The 23,758-nt window shown below is 34.0% G+C and overlaps 1 protein-coding gene across 8 annotated transcripts in view; it reads right to left on the reverse strand.

Annotated features, from left to right (window-relative positions):
* The window catches only part of LOC149085500 (uncharacterized), a 62,876-nt gene extending 39,118 nt beyond the window's left edge, over positions 1 to 23,758 (reverse strand). The window contains exons 1-11 of one of the 8 annotated variants that reach the window (XM_089233538.1): positions 23,255 to 23,757; positions 22,867 to 23,036; positions 22,042 to 22,214; positions 21,758 to 21,867; positions 19,080 to 19,173; positions 14,736 to 14,773; positions 14,102 to 14,153; positions 12,113 to 12,150; positions 6,824 to 6,884; positions 3,694 to 3,734; positions 2,334 to 2,398 (exon numbers count right to left, since the gene is read on the reverse strand). In XM_089233538.1, coding sequence (XP_089089664.1) covers positions 2,334 to 2,398; positions 3,694 to 3,734; positions 6,824 to 6,884; positions 12,113 to 12,150; positions 14,102 to 14,153; positions 14,736 to 14,773; positions 19,080 to 19,124 — 340 coding nt within the window. In that variant the 5' untranslated portion in view covers positions 19,125 to 19,173; positions 21,758 to 21,867; positions 22,042 to 22,214; positions 22,867 to 23,036; positions 23,255 to 23,757. Of the gene's footprint in view, positions 1 to 2,333; positions 2,399 to 3,693; positions 3,735 to 6,823; positions 6,885 to 12,112; positions 12,151 to 14,101; positions 14,154 to 14,735; positions 14,774 to 19,079; positions 19,174 to 21,757; positions 21,868 to 22,041; positions 22,215 to 22,866 lie in introns of those variants that run through there. The other 7 variants (XM_089233537.1, XM_089233542.1, XM_089233541.1 and 4 more) reach the window with 7 other exon arrangements.

Here is a 23,758-nt window from a genome sequence, read left to right on the forward strand (position 1 = left end):
GGAATTTCTGAAAAACGCAGAATTACGCATGTATTTGCTAGGACTGTGTGTGTGTGTGGGGGGGGGACGCGTGCTGATATCGTACGAATACATTGTACTGTGGCCATCTTTGGTCTTGGCCATGGATTTTATGCATCAAGACATTCAATTTATGAGTGTCCGGCACAGACCCAAATCGGGCCTCAGCTATAAATCCCATCTTCGCTATCGGCTCCCCGATAGCGGTTTGCAATTGATCAGTTTTTATTAATTTATTTATTTTAGCTCGAGTCCGCAATCTCTTGATAAGATTAGTACCAGGTACAATCATCAGATATCATGAAACCATCGAAATATCGATGAGGTTTGATACACATTGGCGAATTCTTGATACTATCTGCGTTTTTCATCTTCAAACGAAGTCTTCAGTGGAAACAAAAAATAGAGGCCAATGGATTAGAAGCCATCTCTGGATGGAGGGGTGAACGTTAGGCTCTCCACCTTTTGATTCCAGAAGTTGAAGACGTATGGTATGGAGAAATAAATTGCATTTTCTATCATGATTTTGACTCTTTCTAAGCTATTACTTAATTGCTGCAGCAAGTCACATAGGTGGAAAGATGAAAATGTAAATTACAACCATACCCTTAATTTGATCTTTCCAACTTGAGCTCTTTATGAACTGCTCTCATAAATTTCTAGGGTGTTCTAATTTTTTGAAAAAGATTGGGTATTTTTATTTCATGGTATATTTCGACATTTTTAAAAATGCAGATTCATCTTTATTTTTAGTGCATGTTTTAGCGTCTAATCCGGGCTCTAGTTACAACTTTCTTTCACGTTTTGAATTCCAGAGACTTTATTTACTTCGAGTATTTGTGTATTTAAACTTTTTCTCAGTATGTTAATTGTGTGTTTTCATGTTTTTTTTTTTTTTTTTGTAAGATGATTTAATGCACCAAATTTATATATTTCAGAGAGAATTCTTTTATTATATTCCGATGCAAATGACTGTATATCTAATATGCGTATTCAATCTCACTAAACCTACGCTCATTTTTGAAATTAACTCCACGATCATAAGATATCATGAAAAAAAGAAATGAATATTCAAAAAGAATGTGAGTAAAGCATTGAGAAGCAGTTTTATACCTGAAAGTTTTGATAAATTAATTATTTAATGATGTTCCAAGGTTGGGAAGTAGCTGTAGTTTTGCTCGAATAGATTTGTATCAACTGACAAATATCAGTTGTTACAATGCCTTGCCTCGAATAGTAGTAATTCCAACGCACATTATTTACGAAAAAGCTTTTCGATTTTCAAAAATAATTTACATTTTAGGTGAACCTCAAAATCGCGAGAACATACTTCAACACTTGCAAATTTAAAAAATACAATTAAAATATTAAGGGGCATATATATAAAATGCTTCTCGAGATTCAGAATATTTAGAGTGTTCAACTTGAAGATATTGGGACATTTTTAAATACCTAGTGGATGGATTAGTAATTTTTTTTTAGTACGCTTTGACATTTCATTACTAAGTTAATCATATCAATATTTCAAAAGCGAAAGCAAGTAAATTTTATTGCCTGTTAAAGCTAATCTATATTGATAGAGTTATTTACCATAGAATGCTTAGCAACTATAAACACGCTACAATAATTTCGTTCAAAATTTTGAGTATATCCCGCCTTTATGTGTGTATTTATTTCGGAAAATAGAAAAACTTTGGAGAATGAAAGGAGAAAGTACATTTCTGGGAAGAAAGGGTCAATCACCGGGCGTTACCAGCCTGTCACTTCGGTTCAGCCCCCTCTCGACGGCTTATCATACATGCCAATTACCCATTGTCACATACTGGGGGGAAAGCATTCTAGAATCACGTGACCCTGTGGTCATTTTGAAAAGATTTTGTGAAAATAAGTAGCTTTTTTTGAAGAGGTTTTGGGTTCGACCCTGAGCCGTCGATAGGGTTAAATTGTAAAAAAGTAGTCCTACATCTAGTCAATACGAGTTAATAGAAAAAAAATTGAAGTATCCAGTTCCTTGTTAATGATTAATCTTTCGTGACGTAAAAATCCTCACGATTACTTAAATGTTATAATATATTTTTAAGAGTAACTATTCTCATACGTGTATGCAAGTTATTCACTTTTGGTTGGAATATCAGCAGTTGCATATGTTTGATGAAACTTCAGCCAGTGCTCCATGATGTTTAAATTTAATAACTTGAAATCAATGTAGCCACTCTGCTAAACTAAAAATTTTATGACACAAAATAATATATAATAATATGAAAATAAATAACAGCTACTTTAATCTGTGTAAAGCACAGATCAAATTTACATACTTAAAATGTTGCCAAAAGCATCCGTGACTGGAGCCCCACCACCACCAGTTCTGTAGGTCCAGCTACTGAAAATATGTTTGAGAAGACAAAATTGTTTCATTAAAAAGAAACATAATTTAAAAGTGGATAAACTGACCATATAGTTAAAATGAAGAGAACATGGAATGCTCTCATTTAATTCAGTCAGCCAAAATGAGCATGTATTTTGGTGCTTCCGCTCCCTGTTATGTTGAAACAGTGATTGGAGGATGAATCTGATGCTCAGAAGATAAAGGGTGAAAGGGCAACAGACCCTTCTGTATATTATTTTCTGGATAGCTACAACTATCTACCAGTAATCATCATTAAAGAATAAGAATAATAAACTTGTGAATTATATCAGTCTCTAAAAATGAAGCTCCTTCAGATATTATAACTACTGTATTTGATGACATTATGAAATAGTGACTCTAGAATAAGAATTGATGCATACATACAAGATGAAGATTTTACAAAAGTGCTGTTATAATTTGAATAATGTTTGTGGAAATTGTTAGTAATGTAGAGAGAAACATACTGAGCAAATGATGTAGTGCATATGCACATATACACTTGTGTGCAAAATTAAGATAATTTGCACATTGTGTCTATTTTAGTCATCATGTTGGGCAGCTGCACACCCCTCCATGTGTTTGACAGAGGGTCCCTGACTGCTAGGAGGTATAGAGAGGATATCTTAGAGCCCTATGTTTAGCTTTTCAGGAGCACAGTTGGCCCTCTGTTCCTGTTCATGGACAAAAACACTTGTCCACATCGAGCTCACCTGGTCAACGATTATTTGAAAAGTGATAATATTTAGCATATGGATTGGTCAACCAAATCTCCTAACCTAAACCCTATAGAACATGTCTGGGATGCTCTTGGGAAGGCAACTGCATTTTGCCACCCCTAGGAGAACCGTCCAGGAGCTGAAAACTGCATTGCTGCAGAAGCGGGACCAATTGCCTCAGGGACTCTTCAACTGCCTCGTGTCCAGTATGTCGTCACACTGTGTGACCTGTCTGACTGTGAGAGGACACCATACCCCATATTACTCATTTTCAGTTCGATTTTGCAATGTGAATTTTGGACATCCTGTAATGATGAGCTCTACTGACAATCACACATGTGTACTATGACTTTAGTACGGTATATCTCTTTCGCTGTTATAACTGTGTATTCATACCAAATTTCATTAAAATCTGTACATTAGTTTTTCAAAAATTTTACATAATGCACTAATTCTCTTAATTTTGCACATGAGTGTATATATATCAGAATATTAACTGTTAGTTACACTTATAACATCTTAAGAAATACTAGGTAGGTGAAAATAGGATACCTTTCTGCTCTTTTTACTGGAGACTTGTGTTGTCTCTGTAGCTGTGAAAGTGAGTTATAATATAATACTCAATATGTTGAGAAAAGTTGAGAGAAAGACATGTTAAAAAAAAGACATGTTAAGAGAGTTAAAGAGAAAAAAGAAGTTATGTCAGAATATATATGTTAGGAGGCATATAACTAATGATAAGACAAAATAAAACTGAATTTTAATGACATTAAAACTTGATTAACTATTATTTAACTTATAAAGGGTGATTCAAAACTCAACATACAAACTTTTAGGGGAGGTAGAAAACACAAAAACAAAACAGAATCGCATAGGAATGTATGACCAGAAACCCCAACCTGATCAGCTGGAGGATAAATGAAGATACAGAAATGGCAAGCCAATAATGGGTGGAAAAACTGTTTATTTAAAGATACTTTACATAAGGAAGTGTACGCATTAACTTTCACGACAAGTGCTCAAAGTTCTTACCATCCACAGTTATGCACATTTCATAACGGTGACACATTGATTGTCAAACCCTTTCAAAAACACCAGACATTTCACATATGTTTGCAGCTGCAACTGAGATTCTTGCAACGAGGTCAATCAATGTCAGAGTCAACGGGCATCTCGTAGACCATGGCTTTCAGGGTTTTTGAAAATTGTTGCATCCACGCGGCTCCATACGCGATTGGAACTTTGAATGACTAGTGCGGCACTCCAACTATATCGCTGGTGAACATAGCCCTCCAGCAGATAAGGGGCCGTTCAAGTATTACATCATCATCGATGGGGGAAGGGGTTTCCGATTTGCTGACTTTTGATGACAAGGGGGAGGGGGATTTGGATAATGCTTACGTCATCAACCACCCTTTATGAAAATATAAAATATTTTTAATAGCATCTTACTCGGTGCGCCAAAACCAAGAAAAACCTTTCGATAGTTTGTAGGCACACTTGAAGTGACATCCCCCTATTGATAAGTGCCCTCCCTACAGAGCCACTTTAGAGATCTCAAAATTTTTCGCGAATCCAAGTGATCTGGAAATGTGTCCAGGCCGCTTAAGTGCTCTGAAACTGTTCCACATATCACTCAAGTGATCCGTAATTATATGCTGCGGATCACTTAAATAATCTGAAAATGTGCCGCAGATAACATGAGTGATGTAGAACACCACTGGGGACCACTTAAGTGCTCTAAAACTACGTCACATGTCACTCAAGGGATCTCTATATGTGTCACAGATCGCTTAAGTGTTCTGGAACTGTGTCCTGGATCATTTAAGTGATCTGAAAATGTGCCACGGGCCACTTAAATGTTCTGGAATTGTACCAAGGGACACTTAAGTGATCTATAGATGTGCCGCTTAGTTCATTTTTTTTACAAAATTAGGTTTGAAGAGAGCAGGCCGCATCAGATAACCCGGCTGGGGCCATATTTGGTCTGCGGGTCAAGGGCCTTTATGCGATTTATCATTGTATGGCTTAGAGGGTAGGTCACAATGAATGTATTAAAGATAAATTTTGAGTTCATAGCCTTCAAATAACATTGAAATTAACAGAAATTGATTATAATAACATGTAAAGGTTTTTCTTCCGAAATTTCAATTAAAAAAATAAATTTTTGATCGTGGGAGGGGGCACGAGCCCCCCTATGCTTCCCCCCTTGTAAGTCTCTGATCCCACCAATATGCATTAGGATTTAGAGGGGCAGAGCTGATGACGAAATTTTACTGACAGGGGGGGAAGGGGGTCAGAGTTTTGCTGACAAGGGGGAGAGGGAAACAAAAATGTCTAAAAATTTGCTTGCATAACACTTGAACGGCCCCTAACAGTGCCCTCAAGCATGCTAACTGTGGATGGTAAGAACTTTTAGCACTTGTTGTGAAACTTAACCTGTACACATACTATCCTCGTGTAAAGTAACACTAAATAAAGAGTTTTTCCACCCATTATTGACTTGTCATTTCTGCATCTTCATTTATCCTCCAGATGATTAGGTTGGAGTTTCCGGTAATACATTCCTCTGATTCTGTTTTGTTTTTGTGTTTTCTACCTCCCCTAAAAGTTTGTGCATTGAGTTTTGAATCACCCTGTATAAATAGGTTATTTACTTGAATGAAATCTCTATGTAATCATTTTCTAATACAAATTAGTTATAAAACAAAATAATAAAATACAAGTACAAACACACAAGCTACAGCTGTCAAATTGTCTATTATGGAACAAGACATACCAATTATCAAGAGAGAAGATTATTATTAACAGAGAAAATTATTGTTGTTATGAGGTGGATTTATGGTTATGGATGGATTTCAATTTAACATGCACTATCACTATAGGGAAATTTTTCAGACCAAAAAGTAATGTCATAATTATACAGGGTTATCATTGCTGATGACATTATATTTTGAATGGGAGCCTCACTTTATTTCTATTTATATAAACTGATTCATGTAGTCTTACCTGCTAACTGAACAAGTCAAGAAAATATAGGTCCGATAGTAAATTAAGCAAAGAATTAACAAACCCATTAATATGCAGAGACAAAATGTCTTTTGAGTTTCAAGATGCAAATGCAACATGCAAATTTTTAATTAACTTCACACTTTTAATGCAAAAAGGTGCAGTAATCTGTTATTTATGGTTCATGTTAGAATTCAACAGAAGCCAATGAACTCTCTCTCTCTCTCTCCAAAGTGCATTTAATCACTAACTTCTCAAATGCTTTCACCATAATGTTAAAATGAAAGTTATATGGAAGGAATACAAACACCACTCCTTCATTGCTATCATGCTGACTGCATATATGAAGATTTGTGATTATAAAATAACCCTACAAATCTTCTGGGTGAGTTTTCACTAAAAATTTTTTTTCCCTTTGCTTGTCTTCGTATACGGTGGAGTATACATCTTAATACCTTCATGGCAAAAGGACTTGAACGTGTCACATTATTTTAAATATGGGGTTTTTAATTTGAAATCGTGTCTTTTCATGAATGGAATCTTGATAAATGAATCAAATATTATCCATTAATATTTACTTATTTTTTTGCATTATATAAAAGTGAATAATATATAAATCTCTAAGGCTGTGTTTCAGGTTATTGTAAAACTAAATTGTGAATTATGCTCACACCTGTAATGCATCTAATTCTTCATAGGATGGACTTTTTATTTGCTTTTTGCTTTCTTCCATGCTGTTGAGAGATAAGTTCAACGAAAATCAAAATTGAAAAAAATAAACAAGCTACATAAGAAATAGTATTTTGGGTAATTTGATGTGTGATTGAGGATAACTAACAAATAATTTTATTTGCAATGAACAACAGAATTGTTGCTTCAGTACACTGAAGTGTTACAATTTGTAGTAAACAATGGGAAGAAAACACATCAGGGCAAAACACTTAACCATCAAAAATTGAACTTGATCAGAAGTGCTTCTTTCAAAATGTGTTAGTGATATAATCTTATTATTTTTGCCATATCATACTCAAAAAACAGACATTAATAGAGCAAAATCAGTTACTTATATATTGTTATGCAGTAGAACAAAAACCAGTAGGCCTAATTACTGCATGATATGGTTTTTAGCTATTTATAGAGTTAGTATGGATAGGCTATATATATTATACACACACACAGGGTGGTCATTACACACATGTTCCTCATGAAAAAACTAATATGGAAAAATATTTTCAGTTTTTTGATTTGCCCATAATTAATGAGTTATAATGCTTTAAAAATTGATGACGTCACTTCAAAATCCTGTCAGATTCACCAAACATACAACCTGGCATTTTTAAAAATATATAAAAGTAGGATAACCCAAAAGATAAACCAAGAAAAAGCAACCAGTTTTTTTCTTCTCCTGTGAGTGTGTATGTGTGCTCACGCTTTCAAATTTTTACATGATCATTATGCCCAAAATGTTTTTGCTTTGACCAATGTGTGTGAACACCTGATTTGTTTTGTTTAAATGAATTACATAATCAGAAACATGTAGAAATTGGTATGAAAATGAAAATGTGACCCAGTGAATAATCAATACAAAAAATCTAAAACCACTAATTATTTTGAATATTTCGATTCATAAAACAATTAATTTTATTAAAAGTTTTTAATTGAGTGTGTGAATTGTTATTATTTTACTGTATCCACCAGTCACCTTCATCAAGTTACCATTTTTAGATTCTTCATTGAAGCTTTTCACATGTAACAGTTTTGATTAAATTTTAAAATAGCTCAAAAAATATTACTCTGTTTTATTGATCAATATGTGATCTAATTCAAAAGACAGGGTAAAAAAATGATCATGCAGTAAACACTATGCACTTTACATCAAAAAATTTGACTTGATAGTGAAAGAGAAGAAATTACCACATTTTAACAAAAAAGTATTGATTTTGGGATAATTTTTCCAATAGATCTCACTTGGCTAACACTTTTCAAATCTGGTGATGTATTTTCCAGTATACAAATACAAATACAACGCCACAACAGACAAAATGCCCAACGAGGTGGCTGATAAAAAGATGCCCATAAAAATATGGATGTCATATATTTCAAAAATACAGCAACCCAATTAAAAATGCAATTAACACAAATTATAAACAATATATACACATGATAAAATATTATACAATGCCCATAAAGAATACTTATGGTTGTCTTATTCTGAGAATGGATAGCTTCTCGGTTTACCCCAACATGTTTATCGTATTTCTTTTTAAACGTGTCAACTGTGTTATAATTTACTACCTTCGGGGGTAAGCTATTCCATTCATTAACAACCCTATTAGAGAAAAATTCCCTGCGACACCATAACCTTGCATTGTCCTTCACCAATCGATACTGGTGTCCCCTTGTAAAAGCAGTCGATTGGCGGTGTACTAAAAGTTCATGGTCCATCCTATCCATCCCATTGAAAATTTTGAACACTTCGATCATATCTCCTCGAACCTGCGTTCTTCCAATGTAAACATATTCAAAAAATGAAGTCTCTCTTCATAAATCAAGCCTTGTGTGCCAATAAGGACACGCGTAGCTCTTCTCTGCACCCCTTTAACCAAGTCTATGTCCCTCTGTAGGTATGGTCTCCAAAACCTTACAGCATACTCCAGTCCAGGACGAACTAAGCCTCGAAAAAGCGGAAGAATGACTTTAGGAGAACGCGAAGAGACCTTTTTGAAAATGAGACCAAGCATTCTGTTCGCTTTTTTGACCAACACTGAACAATGTTCAGAAAACCTAAGCCGCTCGTCAATGAGAATTCCCAAATTGGTGACCCTAGTTGCATCCGGGATAGTGACACCATTCAACTCGTAAGAGAACTGTGGGTTGTTCGAACCAAAATGAGCGACCATGCACTTATCTACGCTAAACGTCATGCTCCATTCATTTGCCCATGCAGCAACCCTGTTTAAGTTGGTCTGGAGCAACTCCCTATCGCTTTCATTCCCGATTACCCCCATTAGCTTCACATCATCTGCGAATTTGCTAGTAATCCCATTGATACCCTGATCGAGTTTATCGATAAAAAGTGAAAAAAGTATGGGGCTAAGGACACTTCCCTGAGGAACTCCACTTGCGACGTCTGTCCAACCAGAGAATTCCCCGTTCACCATAACTCGTTGCGACCTATCTCTTAACCACGATTCTATCCAATTCAGCAAGTTGCCCGCTATTCCAATCTCGTGTAAACGCTTCAAGAGTTTGCCATGTTGGACCCGATCGAATGCCTTCTGGAAATCAAGGTAAACAACGTCGACATTTTTGCTCTTACCCAAAGCCTTAGTCACGTAACCATAGAAACAAAGGAGGTTAGTTACACATGGCTTTCCCTTCCTGAACCCATGCTCATTATCCGACAATACATTATTCTCGTCTATCCACTTCACAAACTGCCTTTTGATGATAATTTCCAGAATTTTCGAGAGGGAGCTCTTCAAACTCACTGGACGATAATTTGACACCGCTTCTCTACCACCCTTCTTAAATATCGGAACAACGTTAGCAAGTTTCCAATCTCTTGGGACGATATCCTCAGCAACACTACCCCTGTATATCTGTGCGACTGGCCCCAACAATTCATTAGCACATTCCCTGAGGACCCTGGGATAGATATCATCTGGTCCTGGTGCTTTGCTTGCACATACATTTCTTAGAAGATTTAGGACCTCCACGTCTTCTACTTTAATATCGTTGAGGGTTTTATTACCCCATGCAACACCCGTATATCAAATATCATTATCTCCATTAAAAACCGTCACGAAAAAGTCATTGAAAGCACTACACATGCCTACATTGCTCTCTACTCTAGAGCCTCCAATCGAGAGGGGGGGGCCAACTGTCCCCTTACATCCATTATTGGCATATCGAAAAAATGATTTTGGGTCAGAGCCAATGTTATCTGCCAACCTAGATTCAACTTCCTTTTTACTATCCCTTATCGCTTTCTTCAACAGTCTTCTTTTATCAGTAAACAATGATAGGTTACCTCGTCCACTTTTATACTCTCTGAATGCTCTTTTCTTTTCAAGATAAAGGTTCCGCACGCTATCCCTGAACCATAGAGGGTGCGATGTACAAACACGCTTTTTTCGAACAAAGGGTATGACGTCGTGCAAAACAGAGGACAGCTTCGTACTAAATTCTTCCCATCGACTTACCACTACTACTGATTCCAACTGGTCTTTGAAAACTTCCACTAACCTTCTTCTCAAAACATCAAAGTTAGTTCTCCGAAAACAAGGAACCAGTCTTGTTGGAGTACATACCAAACCAGTATGGTGGAGCAAATTGAAGATGCAATAACAAGGTTAACATCACTCTACATAAAGAGGAAAAAATGCCAGTAATGAAAGAAAATAACTGATCTTGACTTCTAACAGGATTGAATACTTCAATTCATTTCTGAAAAGCCTGTTACACTCTGCTGAGGAAGAATTTCACTTTCATTGGTTGTTTGGCATATAAATGACAATTACAAAAATATCACATCAGAAAAATTCAAAACATTATGACTCATTAAATATTCATCTGATCCCAAAATGAGTAAACATTTTTTTATATTAGTTTTTCACAAGGAATCACATGTGTAATTATTGAGTGATCATAGTTACCTCCCTGCATATATGTGTTCAGAATCTTAATGAAAAATCCTTAAAGTGCATCTACACAGCGAATACTCAGGGGCCCTACCACCCCCCCCCCATACTTATAAAAGGATATCTGAAAGAAACTGATGTCTATAGCTCGCGATTACTATAGGTGTCCATTCTGAGAGCGCATACGCATTAGAGACAAATAGATGTTCGAAAATTGGTATATTTAATCATGAACAGCTAGCAGAAACTGTTGAGCAGTTGGTACGATGACGGCGGCACAGAATCGAAATTAAACAAAAGGTTAATAGTTTGAGTCCCGCTCGAGAAATTTCATTTCCCCCCTCATACTTTATTTCTTTGGATGATTCTTTGGTTTTTCCTCTGAATACACAGAGGGAAAACGATATTTATTCAAGTGAAGGGAACCACTGACTGAGATTCGGATTATAGTATTTTACATTCACGATAGCATTGCGTTTGTGAAAAATTAATTTTTTTATTTATTTTTGAGAAAAATAATTACAACACAATCACGAAACCTCAAATACTTTCATTTTACAATATGAAAAGTAATAAAACGTGTGGGGCGGCTGGCTGATAAGCCATCCCCCGCAGCAAGCGCATAGTGAACCCACACACCTCCGGAAATATCGGGACGTTTAATACAGCTTTGAGTGCAATGAAAAATAAAAAATAATTATTTAAAAAATTGAGGATGTTGGAGTAAAACAGGGGCGAAAATAGCATTACGAGTGGGATTTGAACCATGAACCTTTTGGATGCCCTCGATTCTACGTCGGACCAACTGCTCAACAGTTGCTGCTAGCCGACCGTAATTAAATATATCAGTTCTCGAACATCTATTTGTCTCTAATGTGCATGTTCTTGCAGAATGAACACCTATAGTAATCGCTAGCGCTAGACACCAGTTTCTCTCAGATATCCTTTTATAAGAATGGGGGGGATGGTATGGCCCCAGGTTCCTTGAGAGAAGAGTAATAAATAAATGTGCCTCACTTTTTAAATTTCTTTTTTTCCCCACTTATGCAAAAAAATAAAAGATTGGGCCTTTTGTTATACAAGATTTAGGGGGCCTGAGTCTGATGTACAATCAGATACAGAAAACCTTTCCATTTGTTTGGTCCATGTTGCGTGGCTCATATAAAAAATTGTGCATTTTATTACGCATTGTGAAATCCCATACATATTAACCAGAAGTCCAGCAAATCACTCAAGAGCTGTTGCATGCACAGTGTAGACGAGTTTTTATTGATGCTTATTTTTAAAAGCATTCTTCAAAATAAGACATAAAAACTTACAATTCTTCATGTGCTATTTTTATCTGCCTGTCTTTCACCTAAAGCAGAAAAACATAAGGTGCATTTGCAAATGATTATATGTTGGGTCATTCATAGTTTGAAACAATGCCAAAAACTTACAAAATGTGAACTATATAAAGGGTGCATAGCAAACAGGGTAAGGCATTTTGTTGTAGAACTGTTGATCCAGAGATGTATCTCCAATTAGAAAAAGTTTCCAAATAATGTGTAGTACTCAGATATGTCATTCATGTTTCAAGGGGTTGTATAGTTATCAAAATAAAAAAAATTAGCTTTTTATATAGTCCCAGTGTGCCCCAAAACCCAATACAAAACTTGTTGCCCAATCTCTTCTGAGACAAACTAAGAAAATTCTATGCTTTTAAGTGCAATATTCACTGAGCTTTCAAATTCGAAAAACAGAGGAAATTTGGGAAAAAACAGCTCAAAATGTGGAAAAACCATTTTACCTGCATTTAATATTATTAGTTCCCAAATTTCCTGGAATGGAAAACTTTCAACTCCAGTAATAATGAAATTCATCGCAAAGAATTCTCCTTCAAAGTCTGGATTGCTACCCTAATATGAAATAATTCGAGTGTATCCCTAACTCAAATTATACAAATATACAAATACAAATACAACGCCACAACAGGCAAATTGCCCAACGAGGTGGCTGACTTAAGAACATCATGGATCCCCGAGCCATTTTTTGGAGGCCCTACCTACTACTGCTACACCACACATGCACCCCCCCCCCCCCGCGAAACCCCCCAATGAACCCCCAACGAATCGGTACATGCGGGAATGTGCGTGTACGTGTAGTGCAACCTGACGTAAAGTTTGTTTCTGTGTAATGCTTGTTATGTGTAGTGCTGTCATCTGCCCCCAGTTTTTCTAACTATGAGTGAAGTGTTATGATTGAACGATTTATCGTTGTAGGACTGTTGCTCTCTGTGGCGAGACTTTTTAACGGGGAGATCGGCTCGCATTTGCGCCTTGAAGTTGGGAACCACAGAAAACCAACTTCAGCCGACCACCACTGTGGGGTTCGAACCCGGATCCTCGCATCACGAGTCCGGCACTATAACCACTCGACCACCACAGCGGCAATTATTATTATTATTATTTCGAATTATATTATTATTATTATATCAAATTATTTCGTAATAATTTAGGAATGTGTATAATGTTTATATATTTTGATATACTTAACAATGATTTTTCATATAAATAAAAGCGAGTTCAAATATTTGAATCTGTGATATGGCAATTCATAAAGATTTTAAAGCTTATGTGGGAAAAAATTTAATATGGAATAAAAAAATGCTTACATGGAATTAAAAGAAATACAGGGTGTTTCAAAAAGAATCATGTGATTTTAAAAAATCATAACTATTCAGCTTTTTATCTGTTGTGATCGAATAATATATAGGTAGAAAAAGGGAAATCTTGAGCTTCACACAGTTGCCAACACGTAGCGCTATTGCTCTTCCTTCGGCTGTCACTTCAGTATTTGTCAAGATGGTGATTGCACAACAGAAATCATTTTGTGTTCTAAAGCTTCCCAAAGTGTGAGTCTGTAACAACTGTTCATCATGCTTTTCATCAACAATACCCTAGTGTTGAACTTCCTACTGCTCAGAGCATTAGGTGATGGTATAAACAATTCCTAGACATGGGTTGTCTGTGTAAAGGGAAATCCCTTGGCCGTCCCTGCATGTCAGACAAAAATGTGGAACACATCTGACAGAGTTCCGCACATAATCCACAGAAATTCTCTCGCAGTGGATGCAAATATGCTTGCAAAAGTTTGGGATGAATTTGACTACTGTATAGTAGTATATATCTACCGTATAATATAAAATTAATCTTAAGTGTCTACGTTCAATATTTTTCATAATATACACGTTTCAAATCAGGTGACTATTTTTGAAGCACCCTGTATTAACCCTCATGGGGGGAAAATATTATATTCATGAAACAAACCTGATAATTGGAGTATATGATTTGGTCTTGTTCATAAGGGGCAGAATGATACCTAAAAACAAATATGCTTAAGTGAGCTCTTGAAGAAAAAAAAAAATTTGTATGAAAATTTGGGTAAAATAAGGAAAAATAAATTCAGTGTGTATAATTGATAACTATTAAATATTAAAAGGAATAGGCATGCAGCGATCAAAACATCCAATTCAATAGGGATTCATAATTTGGCTTATTATTTGTATGTTCTGCTCTAATCTATTTATTTACTAAAGACAGATTATGCTGGGGAAAAAAGCATATCTATCTGATTTATATCATGCTTGTACCCCATGTGCTTACAGAGTCTGGTTTCTTTGAAGAAAATACCCATAAATCAAGCATGGAGCACTCCATACTTATAGTATGCTTAAATAAAATTGGAGAGCAGGTTTTGAATTCCAGCACTGACAAAACTCTATGGAGAGTGTAGAACATTGACTTTTTTTCATATTTTGAATGAAGACATTTAAAAATAGTTGTATTTCAAGAAAAAAAATACATTTTATATACATTTATATATATTATCTCTATATATAAGAATCATAAAATAATATCAATGTTTATGGAAGGGAGAAAAAGCAAAAGAAAGGTATCTTACCTAACTCCCTCATAGTTATTGTTTAGACCTTTTTCACCCTAGAGGAAAAAGTATTTATGACTTTGAACTCAATATAAATGGCCAACATAACATTAAACTGTCAAAAACCTAAATGAATATGTTGGGATAATGTTTTGAACACAATAGGTATATAACATGATAAGAAACTTTTTTGCATATTATGTTTTATTTTGAAACACTAATTTATTATAATAGTTAAAAATATTAATTATAATTTACAATTTTGAAATAATAATAAAAAAAACTGAAATAATATTGAAAACAATAACAAAAAAATAATGACATACCAAGTTTATATATATATATGCCAATTATGTAATTCTCATCAGTAATCATAAAACCACTTGCATCCTTCTTTAACCTACAGTAACTAATAAACGAAATGGAACTATGGAACCAAAACATCTCTCAAATGTGTTTTCATGTGATTAACTACTAGACAAGTACAATCCAACAACTCATTAGATATCTTGAGTTAGAAAATTACCCTCACAACAGAAACTAAATATAAAACAAATAACAAACAGAATGCTTCCAAATTGTTTACAGCAGCATGTGTTCCACATGACCACCACCACAGGGGGATAACACATTGCAGGCGAGTCACAAATCCAGCAATGACAGTACAAGTACAAACAAGTACAATCCAACAACTCATTAGATATCTTGAGTTAGAAAATTACCCTCACAACAGAAACTAAATAATTTGTCATACAAAGAGTCTAGAACAAATAATATGTAATTTTATGGTTTATTTTATCTAAACTACTGATTACCTTCAGTTTACTAAGCAAAATAGAACAGTTTATTAAAAATATGTGTGATAAGAGATTAGAGAGGGTTAGGTTTTTGACCTCAGAAACTAACTCAGCATGGGCAGAGATACGGGGTGGGGGGCCATTACCTCCTCCTCAGAGTAAAATGTGAATCCTACTGATCTAATGTATATGTGCATATATGAATTGACATCATGATCATGCCCCACCCCCCAGACTTTCACGTCTATCTCCGCCTATGTAACTCAGTAATAAAACAGTCAAAAACTTATTGTCAGTGTTGTCAAATAGGTTTTTTTTCACCTGATAGATATGTTGAATAACAAAAAAACTTACTTTTATGTAGATTAATGTGTTTTATATTTTGGATTATAATTACTGAGTATAAAATATCTATTTTTATTTTGAAATTTTTGATTTGCCCAAAAATTTATTCCATGTTAAAAATTCTTGTGCAGCATCTGTTAATACACTAATTAAATTCATTTATTCTCATCTAAAAATTTCTTAGCTTAAGTTATATACCGTATTTTAACATGTATAAGGAACCCTCGTGCATAAGAAACCCCCTGATTTTTTTTGGACTTAAAAATATATATCTATAATTACTATCCATGTATAAGAAATCCCTCCTCCTATTTTTGGGATACAATTTTTGGCAAAAAGGGGTTCCTTATGCACGGTAAATCCAGAGTTTTAAAGAGTATTTCCAATCAAAGCAGAAATGGCAGAACTTGATACAGCTTCAATTGAAAAACCATTGCATTATATAAATGCCACTAAATATATTATATCATAGTGAAACTTAGTCATTCTTACTTTTGCACTAAGATTAAGTTGTAAGAGTTTCTTAAAGCATCATATACAATCAGCTCTGCCAAATTAAAGGACATTTTGGTCCTGCAATTTAGTATTTTGATTAATAGATATATTCTAATGTTACGCACAATGAGGGTATTGTTTTTAGTATCAGTGATTATGTAGATAATTAAATAATAACAGAAATGAAAATATTACATAAATGGCATAAAAGAACTTTTTAAACACCTATCTGTAATAAAAAGAATACAGCAGATGTTTATATTTACACACATATATAAGCAGTTGAAGAAGTTTAAGCAGTTAAAGAAGGTCAAGAATCATCTTGAAGAATATCAAATCTTTCCATAGTTTTTCCTCCAGCTTTTATGATATGATCTATTCAAATTGTATATTTTACAAGAAAAAATACCTATACAGGTATCTATACAGGCCAACTTTTGAACTCCATAAATCTGGAGATTCTATCGGGAGGAGGGGCACCCCCTCCCCATAGCCATGATTTAAAAAAAAAATTCAATCATTTTTGTGAAATAAAAATTCAACAATCAAAGAAACATGCCCCCTCCCTCCTTAGGTAGGTTCTGTGTATTCCCCTGAGCAGAATATGACAATGCAAAACATTTGCAGCTTAATTTTTATGAATTTTTTAGAGAATTTTTATGATATATTATGAACGTAAGTATGAAGGTATAATTTTTATTTGCACCCATATGGATATTACTAATATCAAATTACAACGGGCGAATAATTTTATCAAGTATACCTATGGACCACCTATGCCATGGTCATGGATCACCTGTGGTCCGCGGACAATAGGTTGAGAAACATTGATATAAATGAAAACAACTTGAGTAGAGATGGCCGATTTGGTTTGAAATTACAGCATAGATTCACTCACCAGTTTATGAGGGTTATTGGTAACATACAATCAGGGACTACAATTACATCTGTCATGATAGTGCTCTTACACAAAATGATTGGGAAAGGATACCTTCCCATGAAAATCAAATTTTTCAGTAATTACCTATCTCCCAGGACATTTCAGGTCCAGATAGAAAACTCAAACTCTAAATTAAGCCATACAATAGCCCCATAATACATCAAATTTTCATGGATGACTCTGATATGATAATAAAAAAATAATGGCATACCTAGTTTATATATATATATGCCAATATGTAATTCTCATCAATAATCATAAAAACCACTTGCATGCTACTTTAACCTACAGTAACTAATAAACGAAATGGAACTATGGAACCAAAACATCTCTCAAATGTGTTTTCATGTGATTAACTACTAGACAAGTACAATCCAACAACTCATTAGATATCTTGAGTTAGCAAATTACCCTCACAACAGAAACTAAATATAAAACAAATAACAAACAGAATGCTTCCAAATTGTTTACAGCAGCATGTGTTCCACATGACCACCACCACAGGGGGATAACACATTGCAGGCGAGTCACAAATCCAGCAATGACAGAATATAGCTGGTCCACATACACGGTTTACAACGGTGAACTGTTTGTGGATTAGGAGTGCAAGTTCTTATAACCATCTCATCTGCATATTTCCACCGAAGTCGCTCGTACTAGCGCCACCTATTGGCTGTTTTTAAGTTTTTTCCCTGTATTAAAAGAATTCCTGCGACCTACCAATGCTAACCCTGCAAACCGTTTTTATTTCGGTTATTTTTCTGGTTTTTATTCATTTTTAAAGTAAAGTACAGACTTTTTGCCCACCCTGTATCATTAGGATCAATGGTTTGCCAGTAAAGTGCCATACCTCCCTATTAAGCTCCCTGTATAAGCCTATATATTCTGAAATGTGAAGTGCACTCATGAGAGTTTACACATAACTTGTATAAGTTAATCTCAAAATAAATATTGTATAATTGTCAATGAAAGAATATAATTATAAATAGAACTACCTGAATTGCAGATTTTGATAAACATAATTTGTGGGGGTTTTTTATAACTATTATAAGTAAATACAGTCGACGCTCAATATCACAACCCCTTTCATTCCATCAAAAATGGTCGTTATATCAAAAGCAAAACATATATGATAGACGTTCTATGAAAACATTTAAGACTAATTCTACTGGTGGTTGTAATGGAATGGTCACTACAACATGGGGTCGTTATAACTGTATAAAAGCGTAAATATATAATGATGCGATTGCTCCCAAACTTTTTATTCTATAGTCCCCCTTCTTTTCAAAAATCTTATTCCTTCGGCACCCCAACTCAAGTCAGCCCATAGGATCCCATACTAAATTCATAGCTTCTACTGTCCCCTGTGACCATTTCGTCATCCTTCTAGGGGACAATATTGCCCACTTTGGGAACCACTGGCATAGATATTATTAAATTTATACTCTAATTAAATTTACTTTGAACATTAATTTTTCATTAATTCACTAACTTTAACGCAGAAAAAAATGTGAACATTTCAGGTTTTCCAAAAGTATATTTTTTATATTTAATTTGGCGTTCCAAAAAAAAAATTGATATTCATTAAGAGTAAAACATGATTTTTATGTCTGGCTCTGTATGTCCATTGACTGAAAATGTTGAGCCTGCTTGTATTTTTTGCTAAAAACAAGAAAATACTATAACTGATTCATTTATCAGGTTTATATTAGCTTCATTCAGATTTTGGGAACGATGAAATTATAAAATGTGTAGATGTGCAGCAAAAGTGATGAATAATATTACCATGTCAGGCTGTTGAGCCGATGGAGGAAGATGATCAATCAACATTTTCTTTACTGAATCAATCTCACTAAATATTTTCACAATATCTGCTGACCTGGAATATGAAAATTCCAATATAAAATATAGTAACTAAATTCTTTTCTTTTTCTAAAAAAAAATCTGCCATTCACTGAAACATTTAATATTGAAAATGTTTCCATCAATATAGTCACTGATTTTTATATAAAGGATGTCAGGGTTGAAGGAATTCAAAATTAATGGCTCATAATAAGAGAACCACCACACGTGCTTAATCATGATAGTGCTGTGGTATCAATAGGGATTGCTTCAAGTTTTTTTAACAAGCTGATGTTTATGCACTGTCAACAACTGTTTTGAGCCACTTTTCACATCAGTCATGCACTGATTGCCAGTCAGCATGTGGATGACACAATGGATGGTTCACTTTTTATAACTGAATTTAAATCAGTAACACATGTTAAATGTGTTACTGACACATTTAACATGTAACACACATTTAACACATAAAACACATGTACAAATCAAATGGTGTGTGGAGAATACCACATTTACATAAACAGCATATCTCTGCAGCAGTTGATTTAATAACACCTCTATGTATTCATTAATAACACCAATGCTGCTAAACACTTGATAAAAGATTGAATGAAGTTTGGACAGCTACAGAGCCATTAATGGTGCTTGCATTAAACTTTATTAAATGCAAATACACTTGAGAAGATGCCTTCTTTAATGAGACCAAAATTTATAACTCATCGTGGATAGTCCCTCACAGTAAGACATTACTTTTGGATACCTTTAGCAGCGTTCAAAATCATTGATGGTCCACTGGTCCGAGACCAGTGATTAAAACAATCAGACCACCGAGAAAAAAATTGTGGTCCGCAGAACCAGTAGCAAAAAACATCGCCAGTCAGTTTGACACCTGAAAATGTCTTATTTTTTGCTGAATATGATAAAAAATATGTGCATTTATATGAAGATATGTTGTTTTAATTAGTTCATAATCAATGTAGCTGTTTGAATTTGAGCAAAAAAAAAAAACTATTCAGTATATTATACTTTCTTAGTAGCAAATATCTTTTGCAAAGTGTTTTCTGAAAATGTAATTTAAAAAGAAATGTCTCTTTACACCTCCACACTTGTTTATCGATAAAGCCACAGAATCAACAGTGGTGACTTCATAAGGTCTGACTACAGTTCTAATTGTTTTTTATGGCTTTTTGTACCCCTTGTTGGTATATCACTCTTCTAAATTACAATATATTCAGGAAAATCAATTGTCATTATTCAGAAGAGACTTTTCGTTTAGAGGACAACTCATGATGTCTGGGGGACCAGTAGGTTTTCGTATTCAAGTGAATTTTATTTTTCACTGTAATTTTGGAAGCAGTGAGTAGCATTTTGCACTTTGACATCCTCAAAATTGATTTTTGCATGATGAAACTACCAAAACCACCATCCAAATCTAGCTTGAGAATGACGAATGTGCACTAATAGTGGTTTAGAGGTTAGAATCTCTTGAGAATAATTAACCTTAATCCTTTCTTCCTACTGAGGTTTCCTGCAAACAAAATAAGATTTCTCATAGAAAAGCAGAAAAAAAGAAGCAAAATAGGAATTTACTGTACAACCAGTGACTTTCAGTCCCCCCCCCCCCCCAATGTTTTCTTCATGTCAGTGCCTCTGTGGTGAAGGTTATTTTAGATTTATATATTTTTTAACTATGTAATTAATAAATGACTGACAGTGCAATTTGTGAATTTTTGTGCAGGAGAATTCCATATTGATTATGAGAAAATGTAATATGAGAGAGATGAAGGATATATTTTCTTGTTAATTATTACAAAAAATTTTGAGAAACAGTTTTGAAATAAATTTTTAAAAACAAACAGTTTCATAAACTTTGAGAGCAACTTTTGGAATAAACTTTCGAAAACTAAGATTGAGGTCTTAAGAAATTGAAGTCATTCTAAACAGCAGATTTATAAATTGGGAGGTCACAATAGCAGATTTCAGAGATTTTGGGATTTTGTTGATAGTAATACAGTTGAATTAGATAGAGGAAATTACGCAGGAGAGTTTTCCAATCCAATCGCCTTAGAATTCCAATACACGAGTAATATTCAGAAGCTGGTAATTGTTGTTTACTGTAAAGGTGCAAGCTCAACACAAATATATATATTCATTATTACAGTCAGCGCTTGTTATAACTACGACCCCCGCCATGTCAAAAATGGACATTATATTGGAAGGTCGTTATATTGAAAGGAAAAACATACAAGTTATTCTTTATATGAAAACATTTGAGACTTATATCCTACCGGTCGTTGTAATGGAATGGTAATGTGTGGCTGTTATACACATTACCATTCCATTGATTGTATATCTATGTATGATTGGTTAGGACACTCAGTTGTTTTCAAAGAAAAAATATTTTAGAATAAATTGCAAGCAATGCTTTGAGATTATTTTGATAATAGAAGATTTTTTTTTCAAGATAATTGAAAATGTTTAAATTTGCTTGCATTTTCACTTTTTTTTGTAGGATCTCTGAAAACATAACTTGACAACAAAGTTATACTCTTTAATTCTATTAAGATATCAAAATGTTACAGAAATAAGGTTCTTTAACTTCAAACAAAACTTCACTATACCTTTGAACTCCTTCATTTTGTTTTTGTTGCTGCACTGTTTCAGTTTGACAATATTTATCATTGTGAAGCTTTAGTTTGTCATGAGAACTGTTATGTAACTTTAATTCTTTCTAAAAAAAAACAACATATAATATTTAGAAAATGCATGATTATATTATATAGCCAAAAGAGTAATGGTAGGAAAGTGTTCAGTTATCATTCAGATAGAAAAAATATTAAAAATATAAAAATAAAACATTCATAATCGAAATATGCTGCAAAAAACTTGCAAATATAAATCTCACTTCTTTCAAAAACTTCAGATAATCAGCTTTTCTCTCTTCATTAAATTGCTGCCTTTTCTTTTCATAAGAACCTAAAGTTTTTCCAAAACTCTCATCTTCTGAAAACTTTAGAGATTTCAAATTTTTAAAATTAAAACCATCGTTTCTTCTGTTTGATTCCAGTCTCTACAAAACTGAAGATAAAAGCAACAGATATGAAAAACTAGTAACAAAACTGATTCACTTCGATAAAGTGATGGTTTATCACAGAAAAGTCTACAACTTTTGTAGCTGATGGCTCATTTGCGCATCAAAAAAAAAAATTCAGTGTAGTAGTGTAATTTTTGCAAGTACCCACTTCAAAAATTACGGAATACAATCATTTATGTATTTTTATTGTTATTCTAATTAAGAATAAGAAAATTGAAACACTCCAAGCTGCTCTTTGGATTTATGAATGGAAATCACTCACAAAAGTTTAACACCTTGCTTACTCACATATGTTCAGGAACAGAAACTTGTAGAAATTGAACAGTTAGGAAAAAATTGTAGTTTATTTTACGACAATCTGTTACGTTTTTGTCTATAAACAACCTAAGCAAGAAGATTACGCTATTAAAGAGATGACAGATACACAAGCATATAATAGACAAAATGATCAATAATTGTTGCTATGGAAATATTAAAAGTGAAACAAGTATAATGGAATTCCTTGGCACAATTCTACTTATTCAGCTCCCAAAAATATTTAATTCAGATGCGTTAAAAAAAAAAAAAACTCATATATTTCAAAAAAAGGGATCATCTACAAACTACAAAACACTGCTCTACTTTGTTCAAATATACCTGATAATTTACTCTTTTTTCATCCTAACTGTTTTTGAGATTTATATGTGATGGTAAGTTTTTCCTATAAGCAAATAAATGTTCTCGCAAGCAAAGTAAATCCACTTGGTACGAAAATTGCAAATTTGGTCTCATAAATTTTCTGTCTCTCTCTCCAATCAAAGAAGGCACTGGTTTGAAAATCCGAAGAAATAAAAAATCATATTTTAATTTAAAAAAATGTGGAAGATAAACATTAAAAATAGTGAGCGATAAAATTAGCAACAAATGTGGCTTTTGAAATAGAACACGAAACAAAATTCCCGCCACGATATCTACATTAAAATTATATAAGAGAGGTAGTGGTAGGTGTTGGCCAGTGATGGTAACCTCGTCCAGCAAAATTTACCTCAAAAATTTCCCTTTTTGACTAAATTTTTCCCACGCATTCTGGAAAATGCACTGCCATCTACCGGGAAAAATGCGTAGTTAAGTATTTTACAATAGAAAAGTATTGCACTGCATTCATTTTTTTTACTTTTTCCAAAAATTCTTTTGTTTGATAAATTCTCAAAATTTCCGACAAATGTTAAGAAATTTCCCACTTGCACAAATTTTGGCCAATTTTTTCCATGAATGTGGGAAATTTCCCACGAGTTACCGTCACTGGTGTTGGCGTATCAAAGATACTGTGGGGAGAGGTAGAACTCCTTAATACACGTATATGAAGGCGTCTTAGGGAGAGGAAATTCATTCCTCTGGACTGAGCGTGCGCAATGATCAAAGGCATGTGACATCGAGCTTATATTAATATAATAATTGATATAAGCTCGATGCATGTGACCATATGACCTGTATTTATCCGCGATTTTGGCTGTTATGTAGAATTAAGTAAAAATGTATTGTTAAACGT

The sequence above is a fragment of the Pholcus phalangioides genome, unplaced genomic scaffold (genome assembly GCF_987345545.1).
Source record: "Pholcus phalangioides strain wild (caught in Gottingen) unplaced genomic scaffold, Ppha-v1.0 ptg000007l_1, whole genome shotgun sequence".
Taxonomy (NCBI): domain Eukaryota; kingdom Metazoa; phylum Arthropoda; class Arachnida; order Araneae; family Pholcidae; genus Pholcus; species Pholcus phalangioides.